A 21,597-nucleotide genomic window follows, 5' to 3' on the forward strand; every position below is an offset into this window, starting at 1 on the left:
CCAGGAAGGAGGCGGTCCGAGGTATGTTCCTTGAACACCCATTATGGATGCGTCAACCTTGTCAGTCTATTTCCTGCTTTCATCACAGGCCCTGCTATTGCCTTGCCAATCAACAAGACCCTGTCTTTGCAAATAACTGCTAGAATTGCTCATGCACATGAGCATCATCATTTTTCACGGAGAGGGTGGTGGAGGCCTGGAATGCCCTACTGGAGGAGATGGTGAATAAGAAAACAGTCAAAGGGGCATGGGATAAACACTATGGATCTCTATAGGCTAGAAGACGGAAATGAGATAAGCATGCAGGGGGGTAACTTGCTGGTGCGGCGGTCGCTAGTCTTAGCAGAAGGCATGGAGATTACTACCCTTAACCAATATGCTTTGATGCTTTTAATGAAACTGCAAGAATTGAAATACCCCTGTATGGAGCAGAAATTTTGAAACAGTCAAAAAATAAACACATTCTGCTTCTAATAACTCATATAGTAAAATGAGTAGGTATAGTGGATGACCATCATATGTGTCTTGTCACTGGCTATATGAATAAAGCCTATAATGACATAGAGACCTGGTAATAGTGGTGCGATTGGCAAATGTGATAAAGCCTTTAAGCACTAAATCCAGATTAATCATCGGTCATTCCACACCTCTCACTTGCATGTGGGCATCAAGATTGCTTTTTGCTATAGTGAATACGAGATAGTGCACCAATCACCATTATCTGTGCACTTAACTGAATCCTGAAGTTGGTCCTCCAACTCTGCAGGGTTTCAGAGTGAGTTACACTCCTTCTTCAGGGAGCTTCAGGATAGCTGTAATGAATTGCTTCAAGACGCGTCAAAAGGTATCCACTGTAGAACGTAGATCGCATGAAGAATTAACTATCAAGCATTGATGATCCTAGCGCGTTTCAATGACCACCTCCGTATGGGCTACATCCAGCTGAAGCAATTAATTACAGCTATCCTGAAGCTCCCTGAAGAAGGAGTGTAACTCACTCCGAAACCCTGCAGAGTTGGAGGACCAACTTCAGGATTCAGTTAAGTGCACACATTCTCTCCACCTCACTTACACACAGGCTTTCAAACACACATGTTCTCTCTCACTCACAGACTGAAGCACCCTCCCAACTCACATACACCACACACACACAGAAGCCCTCTCCTCCCTCACATACACATCACACACACACATAAAAGCACCCTTCCGCTCACACACACACACACACACACACACACACACATAGAAGCATCCTCCCCCTCACACACACAAGCAATCTCCCCCCTCACATACACACTTCACACATAAACGCAAGCACCCTCCCCATTTCAAATACATACCATACACACACACACACACACCGGCCACCAGCTGAACAGCTCCAATCGTTGTCCCCCGCTGGACTTTTCACCAAGGGTGGCAGTGCTCCGGTCTTCGTCCCCCACTGGACTGGTCTCCATTGGCGGCACAGTCCAGTCTTCGGCCCCTGCTGGCCAGGTCTCTGGCAGTAACCAGCCCTCCAGTCTTTAGCCCCTGCTGGCCTGGTCTCCAGTGGCAGCAGTGCTCCGATCTTTGCCCCGCCAGCTGTGGGTAGCACACGATACAGCTGCCTGTGCTTGGCGACACACTGGTGTGTTGTGAAACACCGGCTGAGAATCGCTGCACTAGTGCACAGTGGAGCCTGCTCTGTCAGTGGTCACAGACTTCACAAACCAAACTGGCAGTCAGCCTGATATATTTGCTACAGTATTGCAGTGAGCACTACAGTGTTGCTTGCCACACTGGACAGGACTGGCACAGCAATGCCTCTGCACATCGAGAGAACAAAAAATAACCTGTACTGGCACCACTAGTCTGCTGCTTTATGCTTTACTATCTCATTAGTGAGACCACAGTGCAGCAGTATTTTTATATAGAGCAGGCTGCCAAATACATTTTATTTACAGGTGAAGTGAATTTTAGTTTTGAACAAACAAGCAACACTCTGTGAGGGCAGAGCTCAAAATGTTTCCTTCTAGAACAAAGTCTCAGATGAAATGTTTAGTACAGCACTCTTCCACATGCCCATACTCCAGGATCAGTGTAATCAGATCCACAGAGCAGCAATAGACTGGAATAGAAAAAAGGTTTGCTCCGATATGCTGTTTTGGTGGTCCTACCCAGTGCCCACAAGCTTATGTCAATGCTATGAGGTCACGGATGGGCTGGTTGACTTGCTGATAGCTACAGTAACATTTTTTAACTGTAAATACAGTTAAAGTGTACCTGTTACCATCCAATTCATTCCTATGAACCAATATACTGCAATGAGCTAATGGGAATGAATGGGGACCAAACAAATGAAACAAATGGGACCCATTCAATTTAGATATGACATTTGTTTTAAATGAATGCAAATCCTTAATAGGACCCAGGGAGGATAACTTTCAAACTACTATGAGTAGCAGCATACATGTGTGTATGTGACCACAGGTAGTTTTTCCCATAGTATTTTATAACATGTGCATATCACACACGTGGATATTATAAAATATTAGGGATGTGAATTGTTTTCCATATCGTCTTAACGATAGAAATCGTGTGGCAGGGCAAGAAAATCGTCTTAGGCACGATTTTTTAGTTAAAAAATCGTTAAAAATCGTTTTTTCCGATTAGTGCGCACTAACGGGAGTTAGTGCGCACTAACTGGGAGTTAGTGCGCACTAACTGAAAATGATACAATTTGACACTTTTCAGGTCAGTTAAGGTCAGTTTAGGAATGAATATGTATTCCTATTGGCTGCCCTCTTATTTATTCATGTTACCAAGTTTCCTACTGACAGTATATGGGGGATGGGAAATGGAAACAGTTGGTAGCTTGACAAAACAAGTAATGTGATCAGTCAATGTGACTAGAACTTGTGCCCTAACCCTGATACCAGGGGTATTGTGATCTTCCTGCACACAGTGCCCTATCCCTATTAATACCAGGAGTGTTGTGATCTTCCTGCACACAGTGCCCTATCCCTAATACCAGGGGTGTTGTGATCTTCCTGCACACAGTGCCCTATTCCTGATACTGGGGGTGTTGTGATCTTCCTGCACACAGTGCCCTATTCCTGATACCGGGGGTGTTGTGATCTTCTTGCACACATCCCGATATCAGGGATAGGGCACTGCATGCAGGAAGATCACAACACTCCTGGTATTAATAGGGATAGGGCACTGCATGCAGGAAGATCACAACACTCCTGGTATTAATAGGGATAGGGCACTGCATGCAGGAAGATCACAACACCCCTGGTATCAGGGATAGGGCACTGTGTGCAGGAAGATCACAATACCCCGGAGGAGTGAGGGTCAGGCAGCTCCCCCCTGTCTGTGAAGCCAGCCTCTCACTAGTAATGCAGGGAGGGAGCTGTCTCAGACTTCACCATCCTCCCCCCCCCCCCCCCTTACCCACACACCATTCACTAGCTGGGACATGGGGGAAGTCAGGAGTGAGGGTCAGGCAGCTCCCCCCTGTCTGTGAAGCCAGCCTCTCACTAGTAATGCAGGGAGGGAGCTGTCTCAGACTTCACCATCCTCCCCCCCCCCCTCACCCACACACCATTCACTAGCTGGGACATGGGGGAAGTCAGGAGTGAGGGTCAGGCAGCTCCCCCCTGTCTGTGAAGCCAGCCTCTCACTAGTAATGCAGGGAGGGAGCTGTCTCAGACTTCAACATCCTCCCCCCCCCCTCACCCACACACCATTCACTAGCTGGGACATGGGGGAAGTCAGGAGTGAGGGTCAGGCAGCTCCCCCCTGTCTGTGAAGCCAGCCTCTCACTAGTAATGCAGGGAGGGAGCTGTCTCAGACTTCACCATCCTCCCCCCCCCCTCACCCACACACCATTCACTAGCTGGGACATGGGGGAATTCAGGAGTGAGGGTCAGGCAGCTCCCCCTGTCTGTGAAGCCAGCCTCTCACTAGTAATGCAGGGAGGGAGCTGTCTCAGACTTCACCATCCTCCCCCCCCCCTCACCCACACACCATTCACTAGCTGGGACATGGGGGAAGTCAGGAGTGAGGGTCAGGCAGCTCCCCCCTGTCTGTGAAGCCAGCCTCTCACTAGTAATGCAGGGAGGGAGCTGTCTCAGACTTCACCATCCTCCCCCCCCCCCTCACCCACACACCATTCACTAGCTGGGACATGGGGGAAGTCAGGAGTGAGGGTCAGGCAGCTCCCCCCTGTCTGTGAAGCCAGCCTCTCACTAGTAATGCAGGGAGGGAGCTGTCTCAGACTTCACCATCCTCCCCCCCCCCCCCTCACCCACACACCATTCACTAGCTGGGACATGGGGGAAGTCAGGAGTGAGGGTCAGGCAGCTCCCCCCTGTCTGCGAAGCCAGCCTCTCACTAGTAATGCAGGGAGGGAGCTGTCTCAGACTTCACCATCCTCCCCCCCCCCCCCCTCACCCACACACCATTCACTAGCTGGGACATGGGGGAAGTCAGGAGTGAGGGTCAGGCAGCTCCCCCCTGTCTGTGAAGCCAGCCTCTCACTAGTAATGCAGGGAGGGAGCTGTCTCAGACTTCACCATCCTCCCCCCCCCCTCACCCACACACCATTCACTAGCTGGGACATGGGGGAATTCAGGAGTGAGGGTCAGGCAGCTCCCCCCTGTCTGTGAAGCCAGCCTCTCACTAGTAATGCAGGGAGGGAGCTGTCTCAGACTGGTATCAGGGTTAGGGCACTGTGTGCAGGAAGATCACAACACTCCTGGTATTAATAGGGATAGGGCACTGTAAGAGATGACTGAAGTAGATTGAATAAAGATCTGATGTTTCTGCTCTCCTCACACCAAACAAAAACAACACACAAGCAGAGAAGCCCTTCTTACAAAGCTGAGCTAGTGAGTTAAGTAGGAGGAAAAGTAAACATACTGGTGCCAGTGTGGCTACTTAAAAAATACACTTACCAACAATCAATTACATATATTTGAACTGTGTACAGTTCCAGCCAGGACCACCTTTCTAAAATGCACAGTGATTGGCAAATTCAACATGCACTAGCATTTCAGGTGCCTGCTAACAAAAATAATAAACAAACAAGTTCTAGTCACGTGAGTGCTGATCATTACATTACTTTTTTTGTCAAGCTTCCAACTGTTTCCATTTCACATCCCCCCAACCATATTGGTAACATCAATAGATAAGAGCACAGCCAGCCAATAGGAATACATACATACATATTCATTCCTAAGTGACCTTTACTGACCTGGGAAGTGTGAACACTTTGTTTCATTTTCTGTTGGTGTTCGTTAGTTTCCAGTTCCATTTCCCATCCCCCCAACCATCACCTCAGTGGTAACCTTGGTAATATCAATAGATAAGAGGGCAGCCAGCCAATAGGAACACATATTCATTCCTAACTGACCTTCAGTGACCTGGAAAGTGTTTATTTGTATCATTTTCAGTTAGTGCGCACTAAATCGAGTTAGTGCGCACTAACTCCCCGTTAGTGCGCACTAACTCGAGTTAGTGCGCACTAACACGATTTAACGATTTTTAACGATAAATCGTTAGAATTTCTATTGTATCGTGTTCTATAACGATTTAAGACGATATAAACATTATCGGACGATAATTTTAATCGTTGAAAAACGATTCACATCCCTATAAAATATGTGTATTTTTACCCAAAAGCATACATATATATCTAGGCTAACTTGTGATACATGCAAAGCATTGAAATCACGTATTTCAAAGCACCTATTTTAAAAATATACACACATATGTTAAATGTGAAAATATAATAGGACTTACATGTGTAAGTTGAGCTTTATATGTGTAAAACAGTATATTTTAAAAAATGGGCATGTGATTGAAATTACCAGTTTAACCAAATAGTCCACCAGCTTGCCTAGTCCTTCTCCAGGTAATTGAAACTTTCCTGTTCTTGAGCCTGAACTCCCATTTTAAAATGTGCGCAGCTCACACAAGGCCCAGCCACATGCATAAACCTTGGTTTCTACGTGAGGCTTTGAAAATCCAGGCTTAAACCCATTTAATATCACTTACATCAGATAATTAGCAGGTGTAAAAATACGTGAATCAGTTGGAAAATATTCGTATAATAAGTATCTTTTAAATGAGCAACTTATGCGTGTAACTCTTGCCTCACCCAGGAATACCCTGAGACCACCCCTTTGTTAACCAAATATATATATGTGTGAAAGTGAAAATGCACACATATTTTGGTCTGTTATAAAACACGGAATATGAGAGTAGAGGTTATTTATGTGCATATATGCTAATTTTTACATAAGTAACATTTTGAAAATGCACCTTTAAGTCTTTAAAATGTTACCCTTGTGTGCTTTGTTCATGGCATCAATTGCCCTGCAGTGACAAACTGGTTTTGAACATTATATGAGAGGAAATCAAGTTTGATTTATATGTATTAAATACAAGTTTTATGATGCGACCGCGACCTACAGATCCTGACACGGGCGAGGCCGCTAGCTCATGAGCCCCTGAACCATGGCATGACTCAGAGAGGGGCCCCAAGCCACACCGTGGGAGGTGAGTGCATGTAAGCACGGGCGGAGCAGGAACAAAGCAGGATTGGAACTAAAGCAAGGAACTCGGAACAGGCACCAAGCAGGATCAGTCCTCCACTGGACCTACATGCACCAAGGAGACCCAGCAATGCAATGCTGGTCTCAGGAGTAGACCTCAGGTCACTTGAAAGCCCTTTCAGACCCGCCGCTTGGGAATGACGATTGTGTGAGGCCAGACAGAGGCTGAGGGCAGGAACAAGACGAAGACTTGGAACTTGGAAGGACTCAGACAAAGACTTGGAACTTGGAAGAACTCAGACAAGGGCTTTGAACTTGGAAGGACTAAGATGAGGACTTGGATACTCAGAAGACTCGGACAAGGATTCAGGTTACTCAGAAGGTCTCAGACAAGAATTCAGGATTCAGGCAAAAGTACTGGGTGAGAACTGCATAGCAGCATGCCCTACACAGCCACCCATGGCTGGTCGCGGACCACGCTAAGCGCAAAGCAGACTCCAGGTGAAGTAGTGGAACTTGAGACTAGAACGTCGAAGATTCAGTAGAAGCCTGACATGGGCGCACCCTGCACAGCAGCCTGTGGCTTGTTGCGGACCATACTGGACCAGAGCAGGTTCTGGCAGTCATGGGCATGGATGGAAGCAGGCAAGGAACTCTGAAGACCGGGACAGGATTCAAGATTCGGAACTTGGAACTCGGAACTTTAAAAACAAGGGTCTTCCAAAGACTTGCGCTGCAGATGAGAAGACAGCCTTGTACCACGGTGGTGGAACGCCAGGAAAGGTGGACGCAGAAAACTGAGAACTGGTTGCAGAGGCGAAGACGAAGGCATCAGGACTAAGATATCAGGAACACAGAACATCTGGAACATCTGGACTCAGGAACGGAACCATGGAACATCAGGACATGGAATAGGCAACAAAGGAGCTCTGACGAAGGACAAGACCAGGAACATCAGGACGAGGAGACCAGGAACACAGAACGGAGTCATCTAGACAAGTGAAGACCACGGAGGACCTGGACTGGCAAGGAAGACCATGGACAACCATGAAGTCTGATCCGAAGGCCCTGAGGAACAGGAACTAAGCCATTTTATAGGGCTGAAGCAGGAAATGAGCTGAAGGCTGGTTTCTGGTGGGTCTGCAGGCTTTTCTCGCCGCTGGCCCTTTAAATACATTGAAGAGGCGTGCACCGGCACCTAGAGGATGGCCCAGGGAGGAGCTGGACCACGAACAGCGGCGTTCCTGCAGCACAGATGGAGGAGCAGGCCCCGACGGTGGCACTTGGCTGCAAAGACAGCAGCAGTCTGGGGTGGCTTCCTGAGCGACACAGACCATGAAGAGGATCCCTGAAGGCGGCCACCAGGCCGTGAAGATGGAGAGACGGTGGCGGCTCCCTGCCGCAAAGATGGAAGCAGGGCCCGGCAGCGGCACTAGGCCACGAAGAAGGATTCAGAGGCGGCTTCCTGCCGCATAGATGGAAAACAGGCCAGCAGTGGTGGCTCCACGCATCAAAGAAAGGAGCAGGGCCCAGCGGCACCAGGCCACAAGGAGGTGACGGCACGGCGGCCTCCCCGCTGCTCGGGGACGACATCGGCGGTGGCTCAGGGCCACAGGAAGTGGTGTTTTGGTGGCGGCACTAGGCCGCAAAGACAGTGGCTGTCCGGGGCGGCAGCGCTGGAGGTGAATAGTGGAGGCCTGCTCGCGGGATGGGGTCCGCGAGCAGGATCGTAACATTTTAAAGGTGAATTGGATTATAGCCCATCTTTTGTAATATGAAGATTATCTTGTGTGTCTTTATTGTACATTACACTTAGATATATGAATTAGGTAAAATATGCTGCAAGAAATCCAGAAAGAGACGTCGAAAGATTATTTCAGGGGCAATTCTGAAAAGTATTCTTTGAGGGTAAATAGGTACCCCAGTGTGAGGAAAAGTATGCACACTGTCCAGAATCCCTTACTTTGTACCTGCAAAGTCTGCATAGAGTTTCCCTTTGAAAATTTGCTTGCAGAGCCACAGGCACAAAGTACCTGTGGGTGTGCGGGCTCCCTGCAGTGTGTGAAAATTGGCCACTTTATAACTACTGTGATGTCACCATTGTGAGTTGATGCAGATGATGAAGAGACTGTTGACTCTGCCAGGCATAAATCTCAAGTGTTCTGAGTTTCATAGAAGATGAAGTACTAAATCTTGAAGGCAAAATATGGCCAAACTATAATGAAACATCTCATTTGTGTATTGTGGGATTTACCATTGCAAAGAAGCCTAAGGTAGGTGTTTTTCAGCAAACCATCTTTTATTCTTCAAACCACAAGTAACAAGTTTCAGTTAAATTGTTTCAAAGTGTATTTATTAAAAGCCAAACAACACTTAACAGAGATGCAGTAGAAAGCACTTGCCGAAACCAGAATCAATAAAAACTTTTTGGTGCAGTAAAACCAACAAAGTGCTTTTACTGCTATTACACCCCACTTCAACAGAGTACATTCATATCTTGTGTTGCCCTTGGGTCTTTGAAGAATTCTGAAGAAAGGCAGAATATATTGTGTGGTTGAACATTATCTGGTAAATTTTAAAAGAAAAGTGCGTGTGTCCATAAACTGAAACAAAGATACGCCTCATTTTATAAAATACGGGCATAGCATTTAAAACACTCATGGTGCTCAAATGCTGACAGCCTCTTTACATGGGTATCTTTATGTGGGGGTGAGGGAGAAGGAGAAGGAGAGAGAACCTCTGCATAGGGTCACTCTGACACTCTCTCTCTCTAAAGGTAGGTACCATTCTAGAGGGGCACTGAATCCGGGTAGGTTTTCAGGAGGTGGGTTTGGGTTGGATGTTAACAGACGCATTAAGAGAAGTATTCATTGTAAAATTGACATCATTAAAGAATTTTTGTCCTTATAAACTATGAAAAGTCTAACAAGAAGAGTTAATTTGTACACTGCAGTCTCTGCTAGCTGTATTGTACAAATCATCAACTCCTTTGCAAAATTTGCGGTTACATGTTCCAATCTTGGTCCAGCCCCAGAACACCATGCCCTGCCCCTTCTCCCACCTCCTTATTCTGAACGTGCGTACAGGCACGCACATACACGCATTCTTCCAGGCTTCTTAAAAGTCTTGTGGCTCATGCACAGCCCACATACATGCATTTGTGGGCATTTTTGAGTGAGTGAGCAACACTTTTAAAATCTACCTCTAAGTGCAATAATTCATTTTTGCTACTGGCTGGATCTACGTGCTAACTTTCTAACAATAAATATTTACTATAGAAAGAATGCTTTCAGTAGCCCCAGGCTGCATCAACTTCTAAATAAAAATGTCCCCTGCCCTACTCTACCCCACCCAGAAAAAAATCTTTCTCTCCTCTTAAAATAAAAAATAAAATTGCATGCGTGTTTTAGGAAGGTTTCTTACTTTTTATTTTTTTAGACGCAAGCTAAGTTCAGACTTTTTTGTGACTGGGGGCAAGGTCAGGTCAGCACCATTCTCCAAAATGGCACCAACCAGGCCCAGGGCTAGGGGGCACCCCGGGCCCTTCCGATTGCAGCATTTTAGAGATTTGAGGAAATGGAGTGCAAAAGTGGGTTGGGGGGCTCTTCTATATCCCAACAATTCTTTTGTAGACTTGGGGGGTCGAGGAAGAGGGTAGACCACTATACCCCAAAGATGTTTTTTTTTTATTTGGGGGTTAGAGGGAAGGGGGCGACCTGCCTGGAATTTTTTTTATTGAATGGGGGGATATCCTATATTTAATGGATGTTGACTAGGTTTGTGAGGGCTGTCATTGCACAAACATGGGTAGCTATTTTTACACTTTTGTTGTCGGGGCTGCCTCGATTGGTAACCCCAGGGTGAAGAGGGGGATTATGTTTGACCCTGGGCACTTTTTTTTTTTAACAGTTGGGCCCTTTAAATCTAGCATGGGAGCATTGGGACCTGTGTTAGTGTCTCGATGCACCTGCAGTAGATTATCGATTTTAGGAGAGGTGTAGATAAAATAAGGTGGCTAACAAACTTCAAAGTCACCTGTGTTATTTTATTTAGTAGGTGAGGTGTTGGTGGTGGTTGTTATGCTCAGGCTTGTGGACCCTTGGCCGACGAGAGGATAGAATGCCTTTCAGAGGGTCCGTAGGCTCTCTCGTCGGGGGGCGAGGCAGAACAGGAGGCAGGACCAGTTGACCCTTGGCACTGGAGACTGAGGGGAATCCGGGGGCAATGAAGAGTCGAGACGAGGCACTGTGTCTTCACCACTGGTGGTCTGCGGTCCTCCCGGGAGGAGCCCGTAGGGACCCGACCGCTGGGACTTAGGTGGACCTCGGGAGGTCAGGTAATGGTGCAAAGGCCAACTGGAGCTTCGCCCTGGAAGTCCGCGGTCCCCCCAGGAGGAGCCCGTAGGGACCCGGGCTGCTGGGACTTAGGTGGGCCCTTGGAGACAGAGTCTTGGAGAAGTCCTAGGTCAAGTACCAGGGGGTCAACGCTCACCAGTCCAAAGTCGAGTGCTAGAGAATCACCGCTTGCCAAGCCAAGGTCAGGAACCAGAGAATCACCGTCAGCCAATCCGAAGTCGGGAACCAGAGAATCACCGTAAGCCAATCCGAAGTCAGGAACCAGGAACACCAAGACGAAGACAGGAACCAGCATCCAAGTACAAGGAACTCGCCAAGGCAAGCAGACTAGACAGCGATGGGACGTTGCTAACTCAGGGAATGAGCAGAGGAAGTCTCCTTAAATACTTCCTCTGCTCAGGCTCCTAAGGAACAGCTGTGGTGAATTAAAGGGATCATGTCCCTTTAATTCTAAAGAAGGGGCGCGGCCTCGCGCCTAAGGATGGCGGTGGCCATCTTTGATTCCCTCCGCAGAGGAAGGGCTGCTAGGACGGCGCAGGAGCAGAGCAGGGACGGCCCTCTGCCCCGCGGTCAGGCTGGGGGGCCGCGCCGGGCCCTGGGTCCGGGGCTCCCCGAGGTTGTCGCGGCAGACCGCTGCCGTGGAGGAGGCAGGGCAGCGCGGTCGTGGTGTCCCACGACCGCGGAGCACAACAGTGGTTTAGGTTTTAGGGGCCAGTTTTGCATGTAGAGTTAGATGTACGAACAGCACAGTACACCTTGGTGAAGATTTGAAGTCATTTGGAGTGAGGAAAGTCTCACAAAGATGAAATTTTGTACTATGTTATCTCAACCTAGCTTGTTGGTGCCCTATTATAGAGCCCATCAAGCTAACTCCGGTTAGTGCGCACTAAGTCGAAAAATGATTTTTTAATAAAAAAAGAAATGGCGATCCACAGGAAAACAAGATTTTCCCGTGGCCACACGAACCTGAAAGCGCAAACGATCGGGCACCTGATGCACTTCCCTAATAAATACTTCACTATTATGAGGGTCTTATAGATAGTCTCTCTCTCTCTCTCTCAACATTTAACAATTATCACAGGGCATGTTAAGTTTACCACACCATGCAAAGCAGTAAGTTACCACATGGTGTGGAAATTCAAAAATTTCCATAAACACACCCCTTTTTGATGATTCTAGGGGTTAGCCAGGTAACACTCATATTTGGAGTTATCCAAATAAATTCTTCAGTTAACTCAAAATGTGACTGAGAATAGCATTAAAGTTTTTCATCTACAGGTAGCTGAATAACTTTACCTGGCTATATATAAAATAATATTGCCAATTAAGTGCACAAGCGGGCCTAGTAGCCCAATCACTCACCCCACCCAAGAGTAATAAATATATGGGCAGTCAGCCCAATCTTCCCTCCTCCTCAAGGTCCCCCCAAACATCATAAAAGTTTTAAGATTGCTGCATTTCCCTCCATCCACCCCCCCCCCCCCCCATTCAGAAGGAGCTTGCCTCTGCCAAGCTCCTTCTTCTCCCTTCCCTCCCTCCCCTGGCATCTTCCCCGGCATCCTCTCACCCCAACCAGGACCCTAAAACCCTCAGCTTGCCTGGTATCACAATACCCTCCTACCGCAATTCTAGATGTTTTTAGCATTGCTTCAAAGGCAGCTGGAAGCATAAGCTTGTAGCGTTGCTGCCTGAATTTACACAGCAGGTAAGCAACGCCATAAGTATCGGGGATCAGGATAGGAATGTCCTATCTGGGATGAGGTGAAGGTTTTCAAGGGTGCTGGGCGGAGTGGAAGAGTTAGAGTAGGGACCCCAGGGAAGGGAGAGGGAAGGAGAAGAGTTGCTGGTCAGAGATAAGTTGCTATTGCTGAACTGGCAGGGAAGCAGAAGAGGGTACTGCGGTTTTTAAAAAGAAAAAACAACTTTTATTATGTTTGGGGGCCTTGTGAAGGACGGGAGGATTGATCTGGCAGCCCCAAAATTTACTACACATAGGTGGAGATAGATGATTGAGCTGCTGGGGCTGCTTGAGTCTTTTTTTCACTCAGCTCAGCACTTCAGGCTATTTTCATTTGAATATAGTCAGTTAATGTCAGATAACTTAAAATCTAACTGGCAATATTCAAAAGATAGCTGGTTAGGTTTAAAGTTATTGGCTAAAGGAAGCCAGATAACTTTATTTGGGAATATTCAGTGGGACATTTAACCCAGTGAATATCCAGGTTAATTTAACTGACTGACTTAAGCTGGATAAGTTATCCATTAATGGTTTTTAAAATATTGGCTTCTGAATGGGGAAAGTTTTAGTAAATCAGGGTCATAGTGTTCTATATTTATAGAACAATGCATCCTATTTGTATATTATGGCTACGTACATTTTTCTGTATGTCATTGCATTAAACTATATCTTATTTTATTATGGTATAAGTCAAGACAAGCATGGAGATTTTTTTCAGTGCATAATTTTTCTATCAAAACCATTTATTAAAAGAATGATGTTCAGTGAAAGGGAATATGAATAATGCTGTAATGTGATGATAACTACGGTGCCCCGACATAGGAAAAAATATTCAAAATAAAGCAAAAGGAGTGAACTGTACTTCTTAACCCATTCCTGCTGAGCTGCTGATAAGGCTCAGCTGCTTTAACTTGCATATCCTTGCTGTACCATTAATAGATTTCAGGTATTTAAATGTCTATATCATATCCCCCTGTTTCTCCTCTACATATTTAGGTCCTTCAGTCTCATCTCATATGGGATGAATCAAAAGCCATATGAGGTGAGTATGAAGGACTTAAATATCTATACTTTAGAGCAGTGGTTCTCAACCTTTTTTCTGTCGGGACACACCTGACAGATGGTTCTCACATGCGTGACACACTGACCCATGATCGTCACGGGGCTAGATGTAAAAGTACAGTTTGCATCCACGGGAACCCCCCTGACCCACAATAATGGATGTAAAGCAGAATTATGACATTCCCCATACAACTCACCCTACAAAAATGATATTCTGGTTCTGGTGTCATCTCAGTAACAGCAACAGGCTGGTTGGGCTCTTTTTTTCCACAGCTTTGATTTCAAACTTAGATAAGGCCTGCAGCAAAAAACATCCAAGCAGGCTCTTTCCCTCTCCTTTGCAACTGAGGATGCTGTTGAACCTCTGACACGTCATTGATCCTGCACGGATTCTCCTCGCAGCCACCAAAAATGTTTCTCCAGGGAAGATGGTTGTTCCATGAAAACTCCGTAACAAAGTCCTGGGGGAGCAAAGCAAGGGTGCTGGATGAGCCTGGACCCTTGCTTTGCTCCAGCAATTCTATTGCAGAAGGATGTCCGGGCTTATGTGGATTTGTGTCCCATCTGTTGAAGCAGAAACCTTTAGTGGGATGACCTTGGTGGCTGTTATAGCCATTGCCAGCCTCCAAGGAACCTTGGACTCACATCTTTACCAATTTCATTGTGGATCTCCCGCTGTCAAATGGCAACACAGATGTGGGTGGTAGTTGACCATTTCTCAAAGATGTCACATTTCATCACTCTACTCCTCTCCACAATTAGCACAGCTCTTCATCCAGCATGTGTTTTGTCTCTATGGGCTTCCCAAGCACATTATCTCCTATCGTGGCACTCAATTTACAGCAAGGTATTGGAAGGCTCTCTGCAAAAAATTCAATATCATTCTAGATTTCACGGCCACCTACCATCTGCAAATGAATAGACGGGCAGAAAGGACCAACCACACCTTGAAACATTTCCTCCAATCTTATGTCAACACTCGTCAGGATGACTGGGCTAATCTACTCTCCTGGGCAGAGGTCTCACGTAATTCTCATCCCTGTATTGCCACAGATGCTTCTCCATTTCAGATAGTCTATGGCAAGCAGCCTCTTCCTCCTCTGCTGCTTCCATTAAAGGTTCCTTCCCTGGCAGCTCAGATGACTGCGGATGAACTAAAGAAATTATGGACTCATACGCAACTGATGCTGCAAAAAGCAGGATTAAAGTGAAAAAATTTGCTGAACTCCATCGGAGTCCTGCACCCCAGTTTAAATAAGGAGAAAAGGTGTAGCTCAGTACTCGCCACATCCGGTAAAGAGTCCCATCGATGCAGCTTGTTCCCGATACATTGGTCCATTTTTGGTATCCGTCAGCTGGGCCCTGTGATGTATCAACTCCGGTTACCCACTTCACTTAGGATACATAACTCCTTCCACGTTTTTTTGTTGAAGCCTTTGGTCTTATCCTGGCCTTCTTGAAAAACTAGAGAGCCACAAGAAATAGCCTCTGAAAGTGACAACACATATCAAGTGCGTGAAATCTTGGATGTGAGGAGACGGGGTCGGAGATGGGAATATCTCTTCTCCTGGGAGGGGTACGGCCCAGAAGAAAACCCCTGGGAACCTGCCTCCAACATTCTGGATAAGAATCTGATCAAGCCTCTCAGGAAGCCAAAACCATAAGGAAGGGAGCCTAGAGGAGGGGGTACAGTTACGTTCGCCGACCGCAGGAACCCGCAGTTGGCCCCACTCACCCTGGTCCTTCTGGTAACAGCAGGGAGCCACCGCCACCTTTCTCCACAGCCCTGAAGTGCCAGCTGTTCTTGCCATCTCTGCGGCCCGGCATTGCCAGCTCCTCATCCCGGTTCCCTCCTTTGCGGCTGTGAGCCACTGCTGCTGCCATGCTGCCTCGTGGCTGGGATGCCGCTGACTCTCCTGCACCCAAGCTTTCTCTTAGGCGCGCGTGTGCACCTCTCTTCTGGATTTAAAGGGCCTGTGACAGGAAAATACCCATGACTCTTCTCTCTGACATCATTGCTCAGAGATTACTTAAGTTAAAGTCGGGACCCTGATTCCAGCGGACTCCTTGGCAATAGGTCTCCTCGCTCCTGCAATGTGTATTGCCTCTGAGTTCCTGAGTTCCTGCCCTTTGCTCAAACTGATTCTGACTTTGACTTGGATTGCACATGACCACGAGATATGTCGCCGGCCATGACCCTTGCTTGGAACCTGACTATGAGATACGTCACCTGTCACGACCATTGCCTGGACCATGACCTTGTGCTTTCCTGCCTGTCCTATTCTAAGCCTTCATCTCTCTTCCGAGACTTCCTTCGCTGCAGAGACCCCAGATAAGTCCAGCTGGCCACGGTACCTGAGGGTTCAACCTAAGGGGAATGTGGGCTGGTAGGGGTGAAGCTCCTGTGGGGTCTGCTCTCCATCAGCCTCGCCTACTGACGGTGGAGATCTGTGGGGCTCCTCCCCACAGGTAGCGTCAACTCCCCCTTAGTCCAAGGGTCCACCTGCATAACAATAGTGTTAGGGTTTTTCTGTTATAATTTACAAAATGCAAATTTTCTTAATTTTCAATGCTAATAAATCCATCTTTTACTATAATGCCATGTACTTCTGTTTCCTAAAGCCTATAAGAATCCAAGGAGGTAATTTTAAAAGGAGTTACATATGTAAATATAATATACTATTGGTGCAATTTAAAAAAGCCATTTACCTGTGTAAAGTGCACTTATATTTATTTATTTATTTATTTATTCCACTTTATATTCTGAAAGTTCCATACATTCAAGGCTAATGATCCATGTGAATATCCTACGGACATTTAAATGGCATATATTGTTGCAATTTTCAAAAGCTCATTTACATGGGTAAAGTGCATTTACATGTATAAAACCCAATTTTAAGTTTGTAAATGCTTTTTAAAATCAGGCTCGCAATGCATTATGTAAATGTGCATGCACTGATTTTGCTTATATTGCATGCAATAGTAATACTGTGTGTATTTTATGTTGCTTTTAATTTCTGCTCTAGCCTCTCCTCCCCACCCCTGGGAGAACCTTTAATTGTGTGAGCGTGCTACACATATCCACACAGCTGAGAGGTGGTGTTGTTTATGCGGCCCCTCCCATAGGTGGATGTTTTATATAAAAACAGAGGATTTATAGTGGCAAGCAGATGGAAATGAAGTACACTGGGATAGCCTGCACAGAGCCCTAAACAGCAAGAGGGTAACTGTAAGCCGTATTTGTTTTCGCTATACCTTTTATTAGACTAATTTTTTTAACTCATGGTTCTTACCATTTCCCATTTTGATTTACAAACTGCTGTATTGTATATCCAAACTGCTCACTTGGGGGACCAGAAAATACCTTTGCTGTGGCGACCCCAACGTTGTACGCTTCATAGCCTTTAAGGAGGATGCCTGGTAATAAGAAGACAAATATTAATTAGAAATTAAGGAAAGAACCCTGGTTGTGCAGCAACTATCTCCCCTCCTCCAAATGGCCTTATTCACATGGCCTTTCACATCAGAGAATAAAGCTCAAATGGAAAAACACATAAATAGCTTTTCACATTTGCTCTGATGTGAATATGAATGCTTGTCAGAATTTAGACAAACTAATTTATCTTATTCATCAGACTGCTCCCTTGATTTTATGTGAATGCTGCAGTTTATGTGCATGGATGAAAGTATATTCTTAACATACTTTTCCATAATTGTCTTACTACTCTAGCCCAAATGACAAAAAAACATAATGAAGCCCTCAGGATACAGAAACCCTGTATAGTGTGACAATGAATGCCTCTTCAGAACATGAGTTTCATCAATTATTCATCTTCTATATTTACTGTATAGTGAGTTTTCAAATACACCCCGCATTATAATGAGGTCATAGACTTCCAGAAAGAAAAGGTTAAACAGTTAAAAGGAACAAGGCAGACGTATACAAAAACGGAAGCACTCTCAAAATACAGGGTAATAATCAAAAATGCATTGTTCCCAAAGTTAGTCAATAAACTTTCCATCAACCACAATTTTTCAAATTAAACTTTTTTTTTAAATGTAAACACGACATGTTCATACAAAAACTACATTCATATTGCCAACAGAGATTATCAAAGTTGAAATCATGATGTGTCATGAAAAACGCTCCTAAAATAACTTTATCTACCTTTGTTAATTCTATACATGACTGAGGGTTCACTCAAATATTGTGTCTAGTTATACACCCAATATGAAATTATATTAGAGCCAGCGCCCAATTTATAATTGTTGTTTTGGAAATAATTCCACTATTGAAAAAATCTGCTAAATTCACCATACAATGTCTCTCTCATTATATTAAAAGTTTCAGTACCAAAAAAAATACACCCATAGGCACTGGATTCTAATATAAATGGGTGAAGACTGTCATATAGGAGACAAGCTGTTGTGCCTGTTAAAACGGGCAAGGTTTTCCTGTCCCACCAGGGCCATATACATCTTTGAGCTCTGACCGGCGTGCTCTCTCTCCCATGCATGTGAGACACGTCGGTCAGAGCCGCTGTCTACTGCGCATTCGCGGCATGTCAGTCAGAGCTCCCTTTATAGGTATGATTTTTCATGGCATGTTATGATTATGCACCTTTCATAATTTGCTTCTTGACAGTACGAATACAATTTATCTATGGATGTGCCATTGTCATTCTTTTTACAGTTTAGTTTGATACATCATAGTTGATGGAAAGGTTATTGACTCTCTATTTTTGTATTATTACAAAGGTTCAATGGTGGCATATGGCAGGGGGCTTCTGGGAGTCCTTTATTAAACAATTTTAATAAACAGGTGAGAACACCTTGATAAGAAAATGGTAGAACATTAGTGAGGTTAATAAAACAAAAGAAAGAAATGAAAAATAAAATGAAACAACACAGTTTTGTATGCATATTCCTAAAATGTATTAGCAATAATCAGGGATGTCTGGAAGGAATCTTTCCATTGTGAAGATGGTGTTGTAAATGTTATTTTTTAAAGTAACTTGTTACAGGTATTAGAGGTGAATAAAAAATGTGAACAGTTCACATTTTTTATAACAGTTATAAATGCCAGTCACTCAAACAGCTCTAGTTATTTCTGGGCCTGTGCTTAACGAGTGCTATATTTAGCACATCCGGCAAATGTGTTTAATGTGCATAGTAAAAATAATTATGTTTACTAAGGCCCTACATGAGACCCAGTCAGAGGTTTTTACTGCATTTTCAAAATATTAATATAGCATCGAAATGAACAAATGAGTTATTACTGTGCTATTGATAAAACCTGAGGTGGCTGTAGTTAAATTTTACAATCTTTTTAAGAGCTTAAAATGTATTTATTTCCACAATTTACAGTATATACCAATCACCCAGTAGCAGACTGATCAGAACAGTGTACAACAATAAACAAATATCAACAAGTTAAAATACATTACAGAATAAAAATAATAAAACAACTAATTAATCAAAACATCATAAATCTGTGTGACCATACTCCTAGAGCTCAAAACAGAATGAAGAACCATATAACCACACTCTATTGTTAATAACATTAACCATCCATCCTGCGGAATAACCATCCTTTCACTTTCTTTCTGAAAGTTATATAATTTACCTCTAACTTGATAGATAACAACCTTCATCGTAACTGCAACTCTGGAGGGCAATAATACATTTTTTTAAGTTGACCAGCAATGCATGTAGGCTGCTCTCCTCTTCCTGCCCTTGGTGGTCCTGGTTGGATTGGGAGGGGGGAACATTGGGGTGGGGACTGTCCCAGAGGGGAGTCTGCTAGGAGAGTGAGGTGGGGGCTGCTTCAGGAGGGCATTTTCTCCACTGCTAACTGGCCCCTATGATGATACTAGAGGGCAAATGTTCAAAAGGCCATGCTCACTTACATAATGCTCTGAGTATGCACATACTCTGGATATCATTAGCTTTGTTATGTGTTTGCTGCTGAGAATCAACTTAAATCTCCAGTATTATCTCTAACTTAAAATCATGGAACTTTATTTCTCTCAATGTAACTCAACTATTTTTATTTTAGAGAAAAGACCTCAGTATTGGCAAGAGATCCGAAAATTCAGAAACTACTTTAAAGCCAATTGTTTCAGTCACCGGTCTTATATTCTCTTATTTTTATTTTAATAAAATTATTTTAAAAAACTATTTCTTGTTTGTTTTTTGTAATGTGTTCTTGTAACGGTGTCACTATGATTTGATGTTAACCTATTATTTGATGAATTACTGTTGACAATATTTATCTTAATTGGAAGAATTACACTCCTTATAACTCAATTATTATTTGCTACTTTATCCACAGTCACAACATGAATGCCAATGTTTTTACTTTATATGGTCCTTGTGGCGTTGTCATATTTCTCCAAAAATTATGGCTGTCTCGTTATGTCTCCAACTTTGATAATAATGTCTTTTTCTTTTTTAACATTAACGCTTATCTTCAGCTGTTGTAGTCTTTATGTTTTATTCATTATTATTCAGCTGTGTTTTAAATGCTGGGACATTATGATTTATATACTCTTATTCATCACTGGCTCATGAACCAAATGACACCGTTCAACACTTTTCTCAGCAACAAGAATTAAAATTCTTTCTTAATAGCCCTTCTTGCAAATTTCTTTTTTTTCTTTCAAACCTCCAACAAATGACAATTATGTCATTTTGTAAAGTGCATATTTTGCTTCTGATGTCCAATACTCCTTAACAATCCCGACAATTTTTAAATTTTATAGCGGAGCACTTATCTGGCACTTGCAATGTAGAACTCTTGTTTTGCCGCGCTGCCGTGCCTCTAACTTGAAAGGTCTGTTTGACCGCTGCCAACTTGGCTGACGTTTCACTATGAAAACGCTGCTTCAGGGCGGACTCTGAAATTTAAAACATAAGTCAATGTAATTACTTACTGACAACAGCTTCAATTGGGGATTTTGTCCGGAATACTCACAATATTAAAAGGTTCCTCCTTCTTTAGATGTCAGGCTTAAACTAAAACTATGTTTAACATGGCCGCGCTTATTTTAATCCGCTGATTGGCTTGAAAATGCACCAATCATAACATTTCAATTGAATACATGCTGATGTCACATTTAAAGGTCTACGCACCTTCTACTTCCCCAACATCACGTTCAGTGTGATGACGTCTGATTTAAAGATCTTTAATAATGCACCACCGTGCATGTTCTTTCAACATTAATACTTGATTTTAATAGAGCATGACGAATTACCATTTTAATTGTATCTTAGCGATGTTATCTGTGATAAAAGTTTTTCAATAGATCCAGTGTATTCTCTTTTTGCTATTTCCTCCAATTTCTGGAACTATACCAAACTGTGTCTTATCAAAATATTTTTCACAATAATATCAAATTACTGTTCGATGTCTTGTATTTTCCTATTTTTAATTCATTAAGCTGTTCCATTCTATTTTTGAATTAAGACCATTCGGTTCTTCCGACTGTAATTTGAAAATCCATTCTTGTTCTCTCCTGTACAGACATCTTTCCCGATTACCTCCTCTTTGATCTTGCTTGATGTGATCTAATACAAACCACCTTAAATCCTTAATACTGTGATTTTCCTGGATACAATAATAATAATAGGAGCAGCTATCTTCTTGTTCTTTAAACAGCTCTTGTGCTCTCCTATTCTCAATTTAAAAGATCTTTTTGTTTGCCCTACATACATTTTATTACATGGACAACTTATAATGTAAACTACAAAATCAGTTTGACATGTAGTAAAATTGTGTAATTTATATCTATATTGTGTTTGAGTACAAATATACTCCTTGAGTTCCAAAGTCTGATCACAAATCTTACAGTGGCCACATTTATAGTGGCCATATGGAGTCCTCCCATCGAGAGTT

At 44.1% G+C, this 21,597-nt stretch overlaps 1 protein-coding gene across 1 annotated transcript in view; it reads right to left on the reverse strand.

Moving 5' to 3' along the window:
• ITGA2 (integrin subunit alpha 2) overlaps window positions 1–21,597 on the reverse strand; it is a 302,711-nt gene that overhangs the window by 232,159 nt on the left and 48,955 nt on the right. Inside the window, exon 2 of the mRNA XM_029577571.1 lies at window positions 16,994–17,117. Within this exon, the coding sequence (XP_029433431.1) occupies window positions 16,994–17,117 (124 nt within the window). The remainder of the gene's footprint in view (window positions 1–16,993; window positions 17,118–21,597) is intronic.

Source organism: Rhinatrema bivittatum, chromosome 1 (assembly GCF_901001135.1).
Source record: "Rhinatrema bivittatum chromosome 1, aRhiBiv1.1, whole genome shotgun sequence".
Lineage (NCBI taxonomy): Eukaryota > Metazoa > Chordata > Amphibia > Gymnophiona > Rhinatrematidae > Rhinatrema > Rhinatrema bivittatum.